The sequence below is a fragment of the Sminthopsis crassicaudata genome, chromosome 5, assembly GCF_048593235.1.
Source record: "Sminthopsis crassicaudata isolate SCR6 chromosome 5, ASM4859323v1, whole genome shotgun sequence".
Taxonomy (NCBI): Eukaryota; Metazoa; Chordata; class Mammalia; order Dasyuromorphia; family Dasyuridae; genus Sminthopsis; species Sminthopsis crassicaudata.
Window position 1 is genome coordinate 173,838,924 of NC_133621.1, and position 22,135 is coordinate 173,861,058.

At 31.4% G+C, this 22,135-nt stretch overlaps 1 protein-coding gene across 4 annotated transcripts in view; it reads left to right on the forward strand.

Moving 5' to 3' along the window:
• The window catches only part of KRAS (KRAS proto-oncogene, GTPase), a 41,538-nt gene that overhangs the window by 14,870 nt on the left and 4,533 nt on the right, over positions 1–22,135 (forward strand). For 2 of the 4 annotated variants that reach the window (XM_074268822.1, XM_074268820.1), the window contains exons 3-5: positions 4,141–4,319; positions 9,411–9,570; positions 20,334–20,457. In XM_074268822.1, the coding sequence (XP_074124923.1) occupies positions 4,141–4,319; positions 9,411–9,570; positions 20,334–20,453 (459 nt within the window). In that variant the 3' untranslated portion in view covers positions 20,454–20,457. The remainder of the gene's footprint in view (positions 1–4,140; positions 4,320–9,410; positions 9,571–20,333; positions 20,458–22,135) is intronic. The other 2 variants (XM_074268824.1, XM_074268821.1) reach the window with 1 other exon arrangement.

Sequence of the window (22,135 nt, forward strand, 5' to 3'; positions counted from 1 at the left end):
GTAATTTTAAGATACGGTTACTGACCAATCACCTTTGAGGTTTTGTATCTTTATTGTATTTTTGTCAGGCACTGTGCATAGTGATGTTCATTATGTTAGTACTTATTTGGATCTGTGACCTCATCACTGTATTTCTCCAGAGGTGCAGATGATCATCTCTCATCCAAAATGACTCTGATCTCTCTCTTTTCATAACTCTTTATAGCAGATATAGCTAATGTGCCAGAGGCACTAAGTCTTTAAATAGTGCGTATTAATGCTGCATTCCTGCTGTCAAATCTGTTTATTCCTCTCTTGCTACTTTTAATAGCAATCCATTTTCTTGGTTATGTAATTCTTTGATAATTTTCTATTACTTATGCATAATTTTTATTGCTAGTAATAGACTGCAAAATATCTATACTTGTTATATATCTCTTCTCCTCTGGATGATTGATAATACAGTTTTCAGTTTTTGAAAATCATAATAGATTTTAGAAATTTTGAGAATTTGATTTCATTGGCATAGGGAATTCTTCCTTAGGAAACTTTCTTAATACAAATTGCCATTTGCTTCACAGTTTATTATTTTGCAAAACTGCCTAGGGTCATGAGAGGTTAAATGACTTGCTCAGGGTTATATGTCAGAATGTGGCAGAATTTGAACTTGGTTTTCCTAACTTAGAAGCCAGATCTTTTTTTTTTTTTTTTTTTTTAAACAACATACAGCCTCATTATCAAAGGAAATGCTGGTTTTAAAAGATGGGATTTTGTGTCAGAGAGAATCTTGGGTTGTTGAAAATGCTATGTAATTTTCCAAATTCAATCAGACATGCTCATTTCCTTATTGGGGGCTCAGATCACTGTCCATGTGCATTGTCTATATAATGACATTCATTCTGATGGACCGATTTAATAGGCTGTTCTTTATCCACTTGGTTTTTCTCTATAAATTGTTAAAACAAAATCTTGAGAAGTTGTGAATCTATATTGTTCTACATTATTCCAGTAGGATCATTTAAAGACTTCGGTCTTTATGGAAATGCTTTTATCTGGACCAGGTTGGGTAGCTCCCTGTAACAGTGGTAAATTCCACTATATGTTAATATATATATATATATATATATTTTTTTTTTTTTTTTTTTTTCTAAATTGCTCTATAATCCAACAGGTAGGCACTCAAAATTTTCAGAAAATCCCACATATAATTGGAGGCATCTTTTTGGAAGAAAACTTTTTAAGTCTGGATTTTGTTTTTTAAGTATACAAAAATTGTATTAAAAATAAATACAGCGAACACTTTATTACTTCCAATGCCTTTCAATCAGCTTTGTGACTATAAAGATGAGATCTGATATACAATGTTATTTGTGAAAGTCTGCTTATTCCCTTATTTTCATCTAGCATATCTTTGATAATGTGCATAGATAAGTTTTTGTACTGCTAAGAAAATAAGTTTATGAGTTGTAGTTATTTGTCTCCCTAGTCATCATAAACCCTTTCCCCAACAACCCTCTCTTCCCCAAAGTAGTAATACCTTCTGGAATTTTTTTTTTTTTTTGGTTCCAATTTATTCTCTCAAAAATGTGTTGGCTCCAACATGGACTTCTGGGCATATTTTATCTACTCAGTTCCAGAATTAAGAAGATTCAAGTTCCAGGTTACTCTGTAAATGTCATTCCCACCAGTTATTTAGTTTTGTTAGTTTATATTATTAGGTGACTTGCCCAGGGTCACATAGCTAGGAAGTGTTAAATGTCTGAGGTCACATTTGTCTTCCTGATTTCAGGGTTGGTATTCTGTCCACTGTGCCACCTAGCTGCCCCTTGTCACCATTTCTTAATTAGGGTTCAGAGTAGGACTCTTATTATTCATACACACTTTGAATAGTATTTTCCATTTAGTAAATATTTTAATTACTGTTTGTGTGAACTAAATTGGAGCGTTTATGCATTAGAAATCTATCAAAGTTTTCAAATATGCAAGCCTAATAATAGCCAGGTTTGTAAAAGAATATATTGTTAAAATTATTCTATGGATAGAGAAAAGAAGTGCACATGGATAGCAGTAGTAATGACTTTCCTGTTTGTGATGTTGATTGGACAGGGCACAGTGTTTTTGTTGAACTTGGAATCAGGAGACCTGGGTTTGAATATTTTTTTTTAATATGAAAATTTTATTTCTGTTTCTATTGACATAATAGAAAGCTTAAAAGCTTTCAAATATGTGAACAAGAACTAAAAAAGCACAAACAACAAACAAAAAATAAAAAAAAATCAAATCAAACTAAACTCTGAAACCCCATAAATAATTTAATAAAAATGGTTGTAAAGGCTTGAGCATACTTTTTATTTGTTATTAATAAAAGACAGTGTATTATCTTGAACAAGCTAGCATTAATGTTGTTGATTGTTTCATTATTATCACAGGTATATTGTTTGGTGTTACTTTCTTTTTATAATTAAAGTCATATATCATACTCTTTTGGTTTCACTTTTTTATTCTGTATCACTTCATGTCTTTCATATTCTTTTGTATTCTATCTACATATATTATTTTCTATAATTGTGTCCTTTCTCTACCTCTCAATTAATTGTGTTACTTTGGACAATTATTTAACATCTTTGAGCCTCTGTTTACTTATTTATAAAATATAAGTAAGGAACTAGAACTTAAATTTCTCTATCTCTTTCTTTAAAGTTTTCTATTCAATTGTCTATTTCAATTAACATGTAAGTAAGGATAATTCAATTTTTTTTTAATTTTAAAAAGAAAAAGAGAAATCTCTCCATTTTTAAAAGGTCACCAAAAGTTTAAAAACCTTTTCAGAGCAAATCTTTTAAAAATCCTTTCTGTTCCATGGATCTACATGATTTATTTGCCTGTCCTTTTTAAAGCCTTCATTTAATCAAGTAATTTGATGAAGATATAAAAACAAGGGATATCTCTTTCCCTACATAGCCTCCATTTACATTCAACAAATATTTTTAAGGGGCCTTCTTTTTCAAGATATTTTTCCAGAAAGTTCTGAAATTCTGGAATGACTGCATTTCCACATCTAATTTATTTTGCCCTACATATAGTGTCTCTTTCTCTGAAGTTTAAATATAATATGTGGTACATTGAAAATACCAATCTTAGCTGTAAATTCTGGCAATTCTTAATATTTTTGTTTTAAAATATAAAATAATTAAGTTAATGGCTAATTTAATTCAGGCTTAGAATTGAAGCCTTGGATAGATAATATTAATTACAAGGTATACTAGCTTTAACTTCATAGCAGGAATGTGGGGTAGATTAGTTAACAGAATGTGTCCTAATCTTTGTCTCCCAATGGTACCTCTGGTTCCTTTTTTTTTTTTGACTTTACTTTATTCTCTTTTCTGGCAACAGGGCTATGGAGATTTCTAGGAATGATATTATTGCCAGGAAACTGGGGGGGAAATATTGCATTGGAATGGGTTATTACCAATCTCTCATTTTGTGGCATTGTCCTCAAGGATACTTCATTCTTTCATTCATAGTCTGATTATATAATTTTCTTTTCATTTTATAGTTCAAAACTCCTTAAAACTTCAGGTAAAAATCATCATGCACCCTACTGACTCCCATAAGATTTTTATTTTTTGGCTATCGGCAGGCTAGCCTAAGAAAAATCACATGCAGCTAAAGCACTTCAGAAGATCATCTTAATGTATAATAATTATGTGAGTTTGTGTGTTTTGTTAGGCACATAAAAGATATTCAGGAGACACTTATGAGATCTGTGATTTTGTTGGTATGGGTACTCCTGCCATTGATTTAAATGGCAATTTGATCCTCCTATCCTGTGGGTATGATCTTTAGTTGTTATGACTTAAAATTCATTGTGGATCCATGTTTAACATCTTTTTAGCATGTGTTTCCCTGGCATGCCCATTGAGGACCCAGAATCGGTTACACCATAGGGAGGGATGGGAATAGTATTTTAGTCAAATATAGTAATGTAACCAGACCAGATCTTTATATTAATGATTGATATTTTTTCAGATTAAGTTCAATCCTGTTTAAATGATTTTTGTACTATATATTTGGTAGCATCACTGCATCTCCATACAGCACCCATATTAAAAAATAAAAAGGTGCATTGTAATAACCTAGACTATGTTTCTCCTTTCTCAGGATTCCTACAGGAAACAAGTAGTAATTGATGGAGAGACCTGTCTCTTGGATATTCTCGACACAGCAGGTCAAGAGGAATACAGTGCAATGAGGGACCAGTACATGAGGACTGGGGAGGGATTTCTATGTGTATTTGCCATAAATAATACTAAATCGTTTGAAGATATTCACCATTATAGGTGGGTTTAAAACAAACCAATTTTAGAAAACCAAACTGGAGAACTGTTTAATTGCTTTATTCTGGGAAAATTTATTATTTTATAATTATAGAAATCATAGATATTGCTCCAACAACTGCATTCACATTGATTGTTCAAAGTTGTCAGTCTGCAACAGATATTTGTACAAATAGACAATTTTATTTATAAAGGGCCATGTTATACAAACATCTATTAATTTAAGAGACTGAATTCTTCTCTTCTTTTTTCTGGACCTGCTTCCACCTTTATCATGTAGCCCCTGATTCCTGAACTGTTAAGAGCTAGTATACAGAGGTTATGGAAGTTAGTGGTTTGCAAGAAAAAAAACCTAGGACTTAAAACTGGTCCAAGTATAATAGAATGGGAACACTGGTTGATGAATCTGTATGTATGTTTCAATTATTTGTTAGAATGGCTAGGTAAGTACAGTAGAAAAGCTACAAGATATTTATAAGTTTACTTCCCCTCCCAAATCACTTTAAAAATAGTAAGCAAGATTAGTAGTTCTTAAGAGGTATGGAATCATAGTAAGGAAAAAAAGATTGAAGAATTTCCCATGGAACTGAGCATATATTCATCTTTTCTGATGGCCTTTGTTATATGTCCTTACAACCTTTATACCTGCTAAAGTTTAAGAGAAGGAAGAGAAATCCTTTCTGCTACTCTCTGTAAGCCCTAAAACAGTCTCAAAGTTTTTTTCCCTCATTGTTTTCCAATATCCTGTTCAGAATCAGCTCTTAGTCACGAGTCATCTTTGAAATAGACTAATTGTTATGGGGATGAGTAAGGAATAACCACATCATCCCCAAGTCCAACATCTGCAAAAGTACTTTAATGCAGACTTAGATCATGGATCCTGCATGGAACTGAGAGTTGATGCTTGGTTCCATGGAAGTAGGCATAGTCCAATTCCTGTTAGACTAATATTGGAAGAGACATTATTCTCTCAAAGAGTTAAATGTGGGCATAATTATAGCCAGTGTTTATCTTGAACTTGAATGTTTCAAAGTGCTTTCTTTAAAATAATCCTGAAAAGTCAGTAGTACAATTAAACCCATTTTATAACTGAGGAAATAAACTGAGGAGTCATCTTTTGTTTAATTGTCCAGTCACATGGAACTTTCTATTACCCTATTTAGGGTTCTCTTGGCAGAGGGATTGCTATTTTTTTCTCTAGCTCATTTTAAAGATGAGAAAACTGAGTTGCAAATAAGGTTAAATTGTCCAGAAGTTACCTTATTTGCCTATGATCACATGATCTGTGAATGTCAGGAGTCAGTCTGATCTTCTGATTTAATTCTTCATTACACTGTGCTGCCTCCTCTCCCTGTATAATAGGAAAACATTTATTTGGAATGCTTGAACACCTCCTATGAAAGAAACTCCCCACTTCATGAGGTAGCTCATTCTATTTTTAAATAATTAATGGTTGGGAAGTTTATATATTGGGGGGTGGTATATCTATATCCCTATAACTTTTGTCTCTTGGTCCTCAGTCTTTCTGTTGATATAACAAAGAACATATTTTTTTATTTGAAAAAAAAAAAAACAAACAAAAATTAAACCATATTGTCTTAGCCCTTCTTTTCTTTAGGTTTTACTTCACTATTTCCTTTAATTCTCACTTGATATAATTTTTAAGTCCCTAATGACTTTAGTGACCCTCTTAGGAAGTTGCTATTCCTTCTGAATCATTTTGCCTAGAACTGAATATTCAGTATTTCAAGCCATGGAAGAGTGTAGTATAAAGGATTATTGGTTTCTTGATTTGGACTTGATACTTATTGTTATATGCTAAGACTGTATTATAGATTTTTAGTAGCTCTGTGACACTGTCATGTCACTGTCAAGCAATTAAAATTAATCTTTTTTAATTTTATAATAATACAATCTTTTATGTAAACTTCTCTTTAAATTTTATAATTCCTTAGTTGATTTTTCTATAGACTTGTTAAAAAAATCTATGTTTTAAACACACTTTTTGGTGACAATATTGTCCTATGATCTTATTAGAGAAATTCTTCCAGGTGGACATTGATCACTTAATCAACACACTTTGAATAGTGTAATAGTATAGTCAATTGATAGCTGTAAATCATATGTGTAAAGCTGGAATGTACTTTAAAGGTTGCCTAGTCTTTAATTTTACAGATGAAGGATTGAGACCAAGAGTTTGTCAGTCAATTAGCACTTTTTTATTATTTATTAAGCACTATCCTATCAGACACTGCTAAACACTGGAGATACCAAAAAAAAACAAAACAAAACAAAAAAACAAGTAACAAACAGTTCCTGTTCTCAAGAAACTCTCAGTCTACTGGCAGAGACAATGTTGTATAAATGATATCCACAAGATTAATAAGGGGTAGTCTCAGATTAGAGCTTAAGAAGAACCAGAAAAGCCTACAGAAGGTAAGATTTTAATTGACTTGAGGAGGAGGGGAAAAGTCCAGGAATGGGGGCACAAGCCATGAAAATGCCTAGTCAGGAGCATGAGACAAGTGTTAGAACATGTGTGGGGGGAGTAAGACTGGAAAGGTAGGAATGACCAAGATATAAAGATCTTTAAAAGGTGGGCAGGATTTTAAATTTGATGCTAGAAGAAAAATTTGACACATGATGGGTGGTAGGTAGAGATTTAAAGCAGAAACACCACAATCAGCAAGCTGTTGCAAAAGACAAGGTGTGAGGTGATGATAGCCTACATTAAGTTAGTTGCAATATCAAAGTAGAGTACACATATATGAGACATACAAAGTGACAGGACCTGACAATTGATTGGTTATGGTTAAATGACTTCTCAGGGTCACACAATATCTAAATTGTGATTTGAACCCATATTTTGCTGATTTCCAAGTAGAACATTCTCTTCACTAAACTCTGTAGCCTCTCATTTATTACCTGGTACACATTTCTCTGTCATAGCCATAAAGATACTGTAAGAGGTTCATACTACAAAATAGCTTAGTAAAATCAAGAAATACTTGTCTATGATATTCCACTATCAGTGAGCCATTTTATTAGGCTTTATTTCCATTGTTATCCATTCTTTTTACATACCTAAACAAAATAGATGACCAAGTTGGTTTTATATTTAAAACAAAGTTAACCTCCAGTATGCATATTTTTTTGAATTTTGAATTGAAGATATGCGATTTGCTTACATTTGCCAAAGGACCTGACTTTGGCAATAATAATCGCTTTTATCTTTTTAATCTTTTCCCTTGGTTTGAAACTATATATTAATTTTCTCTATCAAAATCATATTCGACAGGAATTTATTAATTGCTGAGGATCCTTACCTAAGGTGAAAAATATCAGAATAAATCCTGGATTTCCATGAGAATAGGTCAAAATAAGATATTAGTTTATTTAAAATATACACTTCCTTTCTAACCAGTCCATAAAACTGGCCAGTGAAAATTTTAGACCTTAAAAGTTGAAATATATAAGATCGGCAGTGTCTCTTTTGTAGATGCCAAATAATATCTAATAGTCAACTGACATAAAACTAAAATATGTAAATTTTATATTAGTTTATGGAAATTACTATAACCACAGAACAGGGTAAGGTAACAACCACAGAAAATGTAACTCAGCAAATTTACATACACTCACACAAAATGGACTTAATTTGGAGTCACCATCAAAAAAGATGGACTCAATTAAGAGTTAACATAATATCATAGTTTGGTCATTTCAGAGTTCTAAATATAAAATTTGTTGAAAAAATATGTAATCTCCATCCTAAAGTTGGAACTTAACAATTGCAGTAGAGCTTTTGAATTAAAATATCATAATAGAATTTGGCCAAAGAGTAAAAAACTAACAACTTCCTATATTCTATTTAATTGTCCAATGTGATTTTGATGTTAAGTATATTTTAATTTTATACATTCTTTGAAATTGACAATTTACAGATAGCATAGAAACTTTCCACATAAAAGCCATCATTTTACAATAGTATATTAATACATGGTGTATGTTATAGTCAATCTCACTCTCAACAGAACTCAGATATAATGTAATTTGTCAAATATCCAAGATTGGACTGTGAGACCTGCTGTATCTTTTTAATATTTTATTTTATATTTTTATGGACCTAATTCACAGTGTTAGATATGGTATATGAAAAGTCTGTCTACCACAATTCCGAGAGGCCAAATGGTGTAGTAGAAAGGATATTCGAGTTGGAATTCTCTGACTATGAATGTGAGTTTTATAAAATGAGTTTGTTTAAAGTCTGTTAGAAATTGGCATTTTCAGATTCCGGAGCACTGCTTCACCATAGAAATGGTTCTTCAGGGGGAAAAGAAAAAGAGAGGAACAATTGCTCCTCTTATTCAGTCACACTAGAAATTAAAACATCATTTCATTATTGAAATTACAGCCAGCTTTGAAACATCAAACCAAAAAAGTCCAGTTAAAAATACTGTACTCCTTGCCTGTTTTCACCTGCCCCCCCTCAAAGAACTTTGAATAAATCCTGGATTTTCATGGAAGCGCATAAAGGTTATTTAAGAAATTGATCATCATTTTATTTTGGGGTAGGAACATGGGAAAAAAAAGGATAAAGTTTTTACTGGTAATTGTTTTTTAGGCCCAAAATATTTACATTTTGAAGAAATGCATTTTAAAATTAGAGCATATGTTCTAGATAATTTTTAGATATGTTTTGAGTTCTGAATTTTCAATTTTTTTCCATTATATTTCTTTCAGTGTGTTTGTTGCTTTGAAATTATAAATATATAAAATTATAGCTTGGGCATTCTTTGAAGTAGCTAGTTATATTTTAAAATGAAGATTCCCTCCTTACCCCTTTCCCTTTTTTCTCCCCTTTCTCCTTTTGAAAATGTTGTGTAGTAAAAAATATCTTGAACTAATTTTGATGTTTGTTTAACCTAATCAAGAAAAAAATAATAATTTGTACTATGGGGAAACTGGAGGTTACAATCATTTTCAGCTTGACTGCACATACTATTAAATTTTTTTTTTTTTTTATCAAGTATTAGAAGATGATCTGCTTAAATGGTTCTGTTGTAACATGGCTTTTTTCTTTTCCTACCTCAGAGAACAAATAAAAAGAGTTAAAGATTCTGAAGATGTACCCATGGTCCTTGTAGGAAATAAGTGTGATTTACCTTCCAGAACAGTAGATACAAAACAAGCTCAGGACTTAGCAAGAAGTTATGGAATTCCTTTCATTGAAACATCAGCAAAAACAAGACAGGTAAGTAAAACTATAACAAATAGAGAAAAACTTTTTGTTGAGATTGGAAAGTGTGCTTCAATTCACGTTAACCTTTTGCCTAGTGTAAGTTGTTTTTGAATTTAGCTTTGGTGGATTAATAAATGAATATGCTGCTTAAAATAACAGTGCTTAAATTAATCCTTTAATAGAAAAATCCAACAGTTTTCTTTCCTTTAATCTAGAAAATAGGTAATCTGTTCAAATAGAAAATAATATGCTTGTTCAAGGGTCTTTATCCATGGATGTGAATGTAAAATTTTGAATTCAAGTACTTATATTCTCACATATAGCTTTATTGAGCAGAGTGTGCTTCATGTTAAAAATTCAATTGTATTACTCTTAAATAGCTCTGGAAGTTTTAACTTAGATTTTCTATTCTGTACTACTACCTCTAGGAACAATGTGAGGCTTCTAGATAGAATTTTTGATTCCATTATATTTAAAAATTTTTACTTTTCCCTTGATAGAAGTTAACTTAAGGGAAGCAGAAATTTTTTAAAGCAAGGAATATTAAAAAAATTCACAGAATTAGCCATTATTTTGTCCTATAAATTGAACATGAAGATATACATAAATTGTTGAGTCAAATTTGAGCAGTATTAACAGCTATAAAAATAGTTACATTTAGTGTAATATAAAACAAATTCTTCACAGGGTTTTATAAAGTGAAAATTTGCAAAAATAATAGAAGTGGATATATTCATAGGATATAAAACACGGAAAAATCTCTTAAAATGAACAATAAAATTAAAAGTAAAAATATTACATTGTAGCATCTACATAGGTGACTAAAAATTGATATACCAAAAATTCAAAATCAGACTCATTAAGCAAAAATTTATTTTTTAGATCATTATACATTAGAATACTTAAAGGTCTTTTAAATTTTTATTTACCTATTCAGACTGTTTTGTGTGACATGTAAAGTACCTGATTAATGAGTTCAAAAAATATTCGCAAAACTATGTGCTTCAAAGTCTTTAAGAAATCATTTCTTGTTAAGAAGCAAATGTTGCTGGAGACACTATTATGAGCAATAGTTAAATAAAAATATAAGACAGAATATGATTGTGCTAAAAAGACTGGTACAGAGAGAAAGTGCTTTAGGGTTTTAAAGAATTTAGCTTAGTATGGCAAGATACTTAACCTCTCATTGCCCCCAAAGAAATGTTTCTAAGTCTCCTTTCTGCATTGGGTAAAGTTCTTTTTTTTTTTTTTTTACTCTATAGTCCCTTCAGTGATTAAATAGTAGGTTTAGAAAAACAAAAAAAGATTGATTGTAGGAAAGACTCTCTTGAGTAATGTGAAACTTGAATTATGTCTTGCAAATAAAATATCATTTCTACTTCCAAATACATTTATATGATGTTACTTAGGAGAAAACTAATATTTTAAGATTAATATAGTAAAACTAAAAACAAATACAATATTAGGAATTTCCCTTCATAGAATCAATTTATTTTTTTAACCAAAAATGAGGTGGTATTTTTGTTTTTGTTTTTTGCATTTTTATACTTGGATGAAATTTTGCTTTAGTTTATCCTGGGGCCACAGTCATTTGGGGGCATGTGGGGATGCAGCTGGGAAGCCTCCTTCTTATATTGACTTACTTTTCTTCCAGAGTAGAATGTAAGCTCCTTTAGGACAGCAACTGTTTATTTTTGTGTCCCTAGTATCTAGCTTAGTGCTTTGTACACAGTATAGATACACAATACATTTCTTTTTAATTGAATTTAGTTGAGATTGCTCATAGGAACTGCAGCAATAGTCTAAAGATTGACTGGTCTTCTGTTGCTTTGAGTTTAAAACAAAAGGATACTTGGACCTAGACATCAAGTTGCTAGTGCTGAATTTACTACTTATTAGCTATGTGACTGTGGCCATAAATTTCATTTAAAATAATGGAATGACCTAGATTATTTCTAAGACTTCTTCAGGTCACATATATTGTGTTCTTCAACATTTCCACTAGTGTTTCTATGTCCCCTATGATGACCTCGATGTCTTGGTCTTCAGTAGTAAGCCACCCAGTCATGATATAACAATTAAGTAAAACTGTTGCTTGCAATAATGTGAGTTGACACTTCAATCAAACCAATGACATTGGGAGAGAGGGCAGTCTCTGTCAGAGAAAAAATCTTGTACATAGACTTGCTATTATTATATTCCTAAAAAGAGAACAAAGGCAAAAAGGAAGCTTGGTTCCAGGTCAGCTCTTTTATAGTGACATTCTTTCTTAAAGAGAGGGAGATTTTGTTTTATCACATAACTTTAAAAGTTTTTTTGGAGCAATAAGAATGGATCCTCCCACTTTCTAGACAAGTCAAAGGTTATAGACTTGCCTAATATTTTAGAGGACTACAAATCAAAGGCAGGTAAAAAGGGAAACAGTTTTAATTCCTAGAAGAGTGCCTCTGAATTAACTTTTGGTAATAGCAAGCTGATGACTGATAGGACAAAGCAGAGCCCCATTTTCTTTTTCCCAGATGATTACATATCATTTGATTTTTGATATTATCAGTTGATGTTTTTAGTTTAAGTATTATGGTTTTCATATTTTGTTTTAAAATACCCATGCTTCTTTAATGTGTGATTATTTTTCTGCCTTTTTAAAAAGTTTTTAAAAATTTCTCGAACATGAGCATATCTCCAATTGGTAATAGAAATTGGTGGGGTTAGGATTGATTTAACAGAAATTTACGTCAGAAATTTTAATGATCTCATAATGAGTAACCACTTTACATTAATCTGTTTTGAGGTTTGCTTTCATTGAATATTTCTTAAAAAACACTTGATTTTTAAACTTTTAAATAGATTTATGCTGCCAAACTGACAGATTATATTTGAACTTGATTTCCTTAAGTGATTACCTTGTGAAAAATTTGCTCAGTCACAAAAATATTCTAGTGATTACTCACAAAAAGGTGCTGTCTTCATGACTTAGTTTTTTTATGAGTATTTTTGGGTTTTAAGTTTTAGTATGTATGTACCATTATTAAGGAGATAGGGATAGGGATATCAGGCCTATGACTTCATTGTTATAAAGCAATGGTGTTAAACTCAGATAAAAGCAGGTGGTCACTAAAACATACATAAGGATCTTTGTGAGCTGCTCTTTGTGAGTCTTATAAAATCCCATATTAATATTTAAATATTTTCCAGTTACTTTTAATGGGACTGGCTACTGGTTGCATGTGTTTATATATATAATTATTAGAGGTAGCTAGATGACCAGGCTCTGGATCTGTATTCAGAAAGGACCTGAATTCACATTCAATCTTACATCTGATTAGATATATAACCTTGGATTAATCTGTCTGCCTTGGATTCTTTAACTCTAAAATGGAGATAATGGCACGTGCCTACCAGAATTGCTATGGGATAAAGTGAAATATTTCTAAAGCAGTTTGCAAATCTTAAAGCCTTGTATAAATACTAAATATAGGGGCAGCTAGGTGGTGAAGTGGATAGATCACCAGCCCTGAAGTCAGGAGGACCTGAGTTCAAATGTGATCTCAGACACTTGACACTTCCTAGCTGTGTAACCTTGGGCAAGTCACTTAACCCCAATTGCCTCAGCAAAATAAATAAATAAATAAAAATTACTAAATATAAATAAATAAAATAGCTAGTATTACTATATAATTACTATTATAATTCTATTTTTAAATGATTTAAATTCACATCAGTAAAACCTATCACTAGAATATAATTCAGGAAAGATAAACCTTATCTAGAAGAAACCATTTAGGCAAAAGACTGGTGTAGGCATGGGGAGGATCATATTGTACAGTAATGTACTCTAGCAGACATTGGAAATAGATGAGAGAGTGAAAAAGTATGGTACAGTATTTTGAGAGAAAGAAAATGAAGGCATAAACAAATGTGACTTCTTGAAGTGTATTAGGGATTAATAAAGTAAGAAAAGATGATGTTCAAGAAAAGTGGCAGAAAGGCTTGATAATATAGTATTGATGGTAGAATTTTGATATTCTGGATACTTGCTGCATGTTCGACTCAAGAGAGTTGCTTATAATTTTTTGATTTGCTTAATGAAAATTTTATCTTCCCCAAATCTGGAAAAACAAGTGAAGGTTGCTCCTATTCTGAATCTGGTTTTGATTCATAGGGTGAACATGATGGAAAACTTTGACAGAATTGATGTTTTGGTGGAGAGAAAAGACAGCCTTGTTGCACATGTACCCCAGATTTTTAGGAGAGCAGATTTCTGAAGGTTAAAAGGGAAGAAAGGATGGGAGGATTTGGCGAGCTGAAATTTTTTAGAGGAATTCTTATCATGAGTAATGTGTTACTCATAATATGAAAACAGTTCTAAGAAGATAAATTGTACAAAATTCAATCAGTGTAGATGTGTAGAGAATTTATTGTCCAGTTTAATTTTTTTAAGCAAATACAGGAGAGGCAGCCATAGTATCCATAGTAGTAGTAGATAGCTGTCTCTTGGTACTGTTGAGATGTGGTTGCCAAGTTATAGTACTAGAGATAGCCAAATGATAGGACTAAATAAGAAAAATGACCTCTTCAAAGTCACATAAGGTGGCATTGTTTGGATCCAAAACAAATTGCCCTGATTTCTAATACAGCTCACTTTCCAAAGTTTCCATTTAAAAAAGTTATAATGGAGAGTAAACTTCATTTAAGTGCTTAAAAATCTTAAGCATCAGCAAATCTTCCCTTTAATAGAGTATACTTGTTTATGCCTTCTGGCATAAGCAGACTAAAAAGTTAAAAAAAAAATGAAGGAAGGCATTGGTAGGTACATAGAGAATGTGAAAGAGGGAAAAATAGAAAGAAATATAGGGAAAATTTATCTAGTTAACTTTAATTAAATTAAACTTTTTTTTTTTTTTTTTTTTTGCTGAGGCAGTTGGAGTTAAGTGACTTGCCCAGGGACACAGGAAGTGTTAAGTGTCTGAGACCAGATTTGAACTCAGGTCTTCCTGACTTCAGGGCTGGTGTTCTATCCACTGTGCCACTGGCTGCCCTGAATTTAAACATTTGATGATAAGTATAAGACATTGTGGCTAGATGGTATTTAAAAAAAAAAAAAAAAAAGACATAGTGCCTCTTAAAAAGATTACTATCCAAATAGAACCTTGAATTGGGGAAAAGATCCACTTTAACTGTGCCCAGGTATTTTAGATGGTGGCACATTCTGTTAAAAGACAAAATGCTTCTGGGATTCTGTGATCTTATCAGTATTCTCATGTAAGTGGATAATGCTCTCCTAGTAACCATTCACAGGAGGTCTACACAGTGTGTTGGAGGGATCTTGCTTGAATTCTCTTGACATTGCATGGATGGATATCAGTGGAATATATAGTTATTCTTATCTCTCTCTAATGTGATGAGACATTTTTTTCCCCCCTACAGTCATACCTCTCTGCTTTTCCTATGCAATTCAAGAAAATTTTAAAATCTTTACAATTTGCTTTTTTCATCTGTTTTCATTCTTGAAATGCCCTGAGAATCATTCATATATATATATACAGCTTAGTCTCGTCAAGCTTTTTATAAACTTATTTTCCCGGTTACTATTTCTTGGTATTTTAATGATAATCTTCATTTCTTATGTCATCTTAAAATTTACAAACACATTTAAGAAACAAGAATCAGTGTTATTCTTAGCTACTCTTCTTTCTTGTGAAGGACAACAAAGTATTTGATAGTTGAAAGTTCTACAAAGGTCAGATGGTCATATTATCAGGGATATTATAGTGATGATTCTTATTGAAGTATGGGTTGGACTATAGAGCCTCTGAAATAATTTACAACTCTGAATATTCTTTGATTCTTGACCACATAGGGGTGTGTGTGTGTAAAATATATTTCTAGAGAAAGGCAATTAATTGCTGATGTCCTAAGTTTTATTGCATTTTGTTAGGAGGACAGAGTAACTTCAATCAGGCCCTTGAAGGAAGGATAAAAAGGGGAATAAGAACACAAACACATACATCTCCCTCCTTCAGTTTCCTCTTCCTAAAGAATATAAGTGGAAGTGTGTACACTGACACTACTACATACATTACTAATGTAGATAAGATTAGGCCTGATTTTTTTAAAGCATTTAATTAAGTAGCTAATGCTAGATTATCCTGGCCCATCTGGGTCAATACATGATAATGTTTGGGGCAGCAGCTGTTGAAACTAATACTGGATCTCTGGGAGTTAATATTGTCATACATTTTGCTGAAAATAAGTGGTATTCTCAGTAAGGATGCTGTCAGTCAAGAAGACTATAGGCCTAATCAGTCACTTTTCATTGGATTTCAATTTTGAGAATTCTAGAAATAAAGTTACAATTTCAAATAGTTTACTCTTTATAGGTTTATGATCCATTTTCAAGCTATGAAAGTTAATTAAAAATATTCATAAAATTGTTTGAATTATTTTCAAAAGAAAGTAATTATTACAGTGACAAATAAGAAAATTCCTGCAGCTTAAGCATTTGTAAATTTTGTTCATTAGATTAAAATTTAGGATTATAGCTCAAAGGACTGAAAGAAATCTCATAAGTCTGAAGCTTCAAATATTTCTTAGAAGCATTGAAAATCCTTTACTTCTTTTAGTCATTCGCTGAATAATTATTTTTTTAAGTACTTACTGTGTGCCAGTATAAGCTGGGCTCTGGAGACTGAAATTCTCCTTAATTGTAAAGAATTTTATAAGTTTTGTATTCTGGCATCAAAATACCTTGGAAGGTGTTTGTATCTGTTGGATTTTTGTGGGGATGGAGTATAGTATTGGTTATGAGTCTATGTATATACATAACTAATCTCTTTGCTCAATTTCTCATTGAGAAACTTGTTTAGTGCAGGGCTTTTTAAACTTTTCTACTTGAGACATCTTTTTTTGCCTGAGAAACTTTCACACAACTGTTTCAAATTTGGGCCAAGGTGTTTTTGGTAGTGAATGTGCATGTTATATATTCAGAACCAAGGCTGTAGTGAAGCTGCACAATGCAACATGGGCAAGTTCTGCCAGAAACACTTCAGATTTAGTACACATTTGATTTTGAATTGCTTTGTGGTCATTGCATTCAGAAACCTTTTACTGTTGCAAATTTTTCATGACCCACAGATTAAGCAGCTTTGGTTTAGTGTAGGTGCAGTGTTTAAGTTGTAATCTAGCACATACTGCATTATTTAGATTAAATAATTTATTAAATGCTTACAGTATACCATGTACTTTGCCAAGGTCTAAGAATGCAAATACAATGCAACTCTCAGTGACAGCAATAGAAGGGAACTATATGAGGTGGTGGCAAGATTGGGAGGGTTATCTTGTGCTATCTGGAGAGTCAGGAGTTAAATTGGGTCAAGAGTACATATGGGGGTTCCAGGGAAGAATTCCAATCAGAGGAAGCAGCAGGAGGCAGAAGTAGAAAAAAAAAAAAAGTGGAGCTAATTTGTGATTATTTTTATTTTGAAATATGGAAGTATATATATTTTTGAAATCTTCTAAGTTTCAGTGCCAAAGGGAGGTACACTATCTTAAGATCATTTTTAAAAACCAAGTAACTATTTTCTCCTTATATATTTTGCATACCTGCAAATACATATAAAATTGTTCTTTACAATTCCTCTTTCTCCAATCCCCAGCAGCTTGTCTGCTCCCAATCTATCATCCACACATCATCACATATTGATATACCTAAAGTATACACCATTCACAATGGAAAACATCTTCCTCACTCAGGTTAGTAAACTAGGAATAATCTTTTGTTACATCTCCCCATGTCTAATCAGCTCTAGGTCTTAAATGATTCTACCTCTATAGCTCTGCCTATCATTACTTACAAGGTCACTATTTTAAATTAGGTTTTCATTGTCTTTCTCATGGCTTGTTGCAGTATTGTGTAAGTGGTCTCTCCCTTCAATACACTGTCTTCATACCTGACAAATTATTGCTGAAATATAGGCTATGTCATTCTCCTACTTTACTATTGCCACAAGTTTAAAATACAAATTCTTTATCCTGGAATTTATGGCTCTCTCTAATCTGGCTCTCAATTTATTTTTTTCTAGGTTTATATTTGTTTTTTTTCTCACAATATTTCAGCCAAAATAGCACAGCAGCAATTTTCTAAACTCATTATATGCTATCTTCCATTTCTTTCTATCCTCCTTAATGTTGGGTATATCATTTGAGGATCTTAACTGTCACCTGTATGAAACCTTTGTGGATCTTCCCCACTTTTTTCCTTACATAGTCTACTAGGTACCCAGTCATGTACATGTTCTCTCCTCCAGGAGATTGGAAGTTACTTGAGGTCAGGGGATTTGATTTTTTTTTTTTTTTTTCCTTGTATTCTCGAGGCCTGGTGTAGCTTATAAATTGAATGGATACACTGAAGGAGACACATTATAACTTTTTCAATAGTAGTATTTTCTTCTTTAGACTTAGATTAATTGTTCAGTCTCTTAAAATGTTTATTTCACAAGGTATTGTTCCTTCCAGCTTTCTTTCCTATCACTTGTATTGAAAGGTCTGTATCATGTAATATGAAAAGTTCTAATATCTTTTTTTGTAAATTGGCTTCTAAGAAATGTGGTACATACAACTGGTTTTAAAATTTTAATTATGGAAATTTTTAACTTCGTTGGAAGCTTTATTATATACAAGTCCTTGGAATATGACAACTTGCCACTTTGTAAGTATATGTAATACTCCAGAATTTAGTTGAATATAAACCAATACATGGTAGATGGTATTACAGGGAAATAGAATAGATAATTTACATTTCTGTGAGATCAGATTGATCATAAAAATCAATATAAAAGAAACAATATTTGAAGAAGGAAATTGTAGCTAATCGACTCTTTAAATAAATTCTAATTTATTTTTACGTTGATAAACTAAATATTCTCTTGATAATAAAATTCATTCTGAAATAATGACCTCTCAGTGATTATAATCTTAATTATGATTCTGATAATGAATTCCTTGGTGGTGGTACTGCTGGTAATTTCTTTTGAATTTATTTCTTCCTATTCTCTGCATTGTTAGAACCCAAATCACACCTTTATTACCAAAATCACACCTTTATTTAATGGTGATGGGTCTAAATTGAGCAGTAATCATTTTCTGTTCCTGCTGCAGAATTCTAAGAGCACAAAGTTCTTCGATTTTTTTTTTCTTCATAGCAGTTATTCTGAAAGCTGTGAAATAGGCCCTGAATAAGTTTTTTTTTAACATCTTAAAAAAATGAGCTTTTGCTTGGTTTTTTTTTTAAAGTATTTGTTAGAATGTTTTTTAAGCTTATCTTCTTGAGTTTTAATTGAAAAGGTTTATCCAAAACCTAATCTTTTATAAAAAGAATTTAAGTACCTTAAAACTCAGTCATTTTAATCATCTTATTTTCATGATAATCTTAAAAACAAAACAAAACAAAAAAAAACCTCTTGCCTCCTGAAGGAAGTAATTAATTATAGATATAAAAAATAGATCCAAGCAATTAAAAATGGGGAAATCTACATTTATAGAATTTAATTCAGATTTTATTTGACTTTGGTCTGAATTGTATTAAAAGAAAGGCTAAAATACCTTTTCAGACAAAATATAGTTTTGTTTGAAAATAAAATTGTAATTAATTTCAATATGCAACAAATCAAATTTATTTACAAGATTATTACTGAAATATTTGGAATCTTACAGAAACTTCAGTAATGTTCTATTGAAGGTATTGCATAAGGTTTTAGAAGTTTTTCACTTTGAAAAACAAAAGGTAAAACTTGTATTTGGTAAATTACAAAGTTAATTACAGTTTTACCAGTATGATTTACAATTTTGTGTGTGTGTGTGTGTGTGTGTGTGTGTGTGTGTTAATATAGGCCATTTTCTTGGGATGGACCCATGTTAACTTATCACTTTGTTCCATTTGGTACTTGCTTAATTTTTTATTGGTGGAAAAGACTTGAAAGCACTTCTGTGAATCCCTCTTGGCCATATACTGTTTTCTTTCAGTACCCTTTGAACTTAAGGACACCACAGAATGAATAGCTTTTGTAAAGTGTTATGAGATTTGCAAAGTGCTGTATTTGTATATATAAACATTTCATATATAAATATATATTGAGTGGGTTACATCCTCCAAATTTGACTTTACTAAATATAAAATCTTTATTTAAAACTGATTAAATTCTCAAATATTTCTGGCTATTTCTGCCAGACGCTAATTTCATTTGGAAAACTTTCTGAAATATGAAAGCTATAGAAAATAATCTCTAAATTGGACCAAAAATCAATGGCAGAATTATTTATTTTTACTAAGTCTGAATGGGCATACCACCATGACTGGCTACTATACTACAAAATCATATAAAATATAATACTTCATACAGAGTAGAGAATATTTTTAAATTTTTGTATTTAAAAATAACTGCTTTCCTATAATTTTGTATTGGTAAAGAGGAAATACACACTCACACACTGTACTAGTTTTGATAAATTCTCTTCTACCCTCCATATACATTTTGTTCATCAGTGTTAAGCAACTCTTAAAATAACACAATATTTTTGCTTAGATGTAGAAACTGCCCCTTTCCCCTTTTAAAAACTTGGTAAATGATGCATTGTCCCTTTTAAAATTTTTTTTTTATTTTTTTTATAACAAGTGAAGCTCACTAATTCAATTTATTCTACATGTCTACATGGCTATCCCAATAAATTATTTTTAGCAATGAAACAAAACTTTAAAGGAGTTGTGTTTTACAATGCAGAGAGTGGAGGATGCTTTTTATACATTGGTGAGAGAGATTCGGCAATACAGATTGAAAAAAATCACCAAAGAAGAAAAGACTCCTGGCTGTGTGAAAATTAAAAAATGCATTGTAATGTAATCTGGTAAGTTGAGCAAATTAAATTTTGGCAGAAAGCTGATGGGTCTTTTAAAGGTAACACAGTATGTAAAATTTTAGAATTGCTTATGGCAGTTCTCAAAAAAAATTGTAGATTTATAGCATTTTAATTTAAAGCATAATTTTAAAATGCTTAATTTCACTTTTTAAAGTGGTTCTAAATTCAAATTAAACAAAATTTAAGACAGAAAACGTATTTTTTCTTATAAGCTACATTGCGATTTGGGTCACAGAATCTGTAATCTGCAGAGTGTGGTATAAATCATAGATATAGAGCTGGTAAGACTTGAAAAGCCCAAACAAATTTCCTTACAGATGAGGAAACTGGAGTATAATGACATTGTGATTTGCCCAGGATCACATCTTATCAGGGTCTTTGTTGAGCAAATTAAGTTAGATGACATGAAATTCACCCCAAAATTCACCCTGCAAAAATAAATTATGATTTGTATATATTGTGTCCTGTAGTCTAGGTATTTGGAAAGAGTTAAACCTCTAAAAGGTAACAACAGATGTATTCTCTTAACTGTATAGTTAAGTTCAATGTATAGATTAGTCCAAATGTAAAGATAAAAGTAGTAATATAATGTCTTATGTGTAGTTAATACTAGCTAAATGTTGCTGAGGTTGAACTCAAACTTTTTGTCTTCCTTTTCATGGGAAAAATAGTAAAGTTTATTAAAGCTATTGTTACTAGTGGAATTAGGAATAGAAGTCATTTGAGAAAATTATTTCCTAATGAAGAAAGTCTTTTCTTTACCTTTTAAGTGTTGATTTAGGTAAGTTCCCTAGTGGCATGGTATTTTTCTTTACAGTTATTTTTCGTAAAGATATATGTAAAATTGTATAGAGGAATACCCAAACCTTTTTGAGAGCATGCTTCATGGTGTTCTTGAAGGCTATGCCAGCAGAGCATATGGTAGAAAGGCTTCAAGATGTAAAGGCCTGGCAGCCAACTGTATAAGTGTTGTCTGACTAGTCTAGCTAAATTCTAAAAGACTGATAAAAGGTTTTGGTCATAGCAACTCTAAAAAAACCCAAAAAACACTTACTAAGTTGCTCAAATTACGACCCGTATTAGTGGAGAGAGTATTCAAACCAAAGAACTAACAAGTTGTTGAAATCTTGTAATTATTTATATATATATATATATATATATATATATATATAAAACAATTGGATGTGGTGTTATATATGTTAAATAGTTAATATGACACATAATTTCTTGAATGTTATAAATGTTTTTGGACATTGCTAACAATGGTCTCAGTTTGCTAAATGAAAAAATATTTGTTACATGCTTACTATGAGCTAAAGAACTGTGTTTAAATGTTAGGGATACAAATAGAAAAGGAGGGGATGGTTCAGCTTCAGTCAAATGGAAAGAAGCTTTATGGTATTTTGTGTAGCAGCAAAAATCAGAATTTAGTAGAAAGCTTTAATCAAAGCAATGTTTTAGTGCTATTACATTTTAAATGTTAGTGTTGAATTTTGGGAGTATTTTTTTCTCTTTTTACATTTATGTTTTTATATTGCTCCTTTATTTGACTTGGTATAACTTAATTTGTTGAAATTATTTGAGTGCCAAATTTGCTACAGAGTAATTGCAGACTTTTTCTTTACTGTTTGTTAGTAATGTTATAACCCAAAGTGAAAATTTTAAG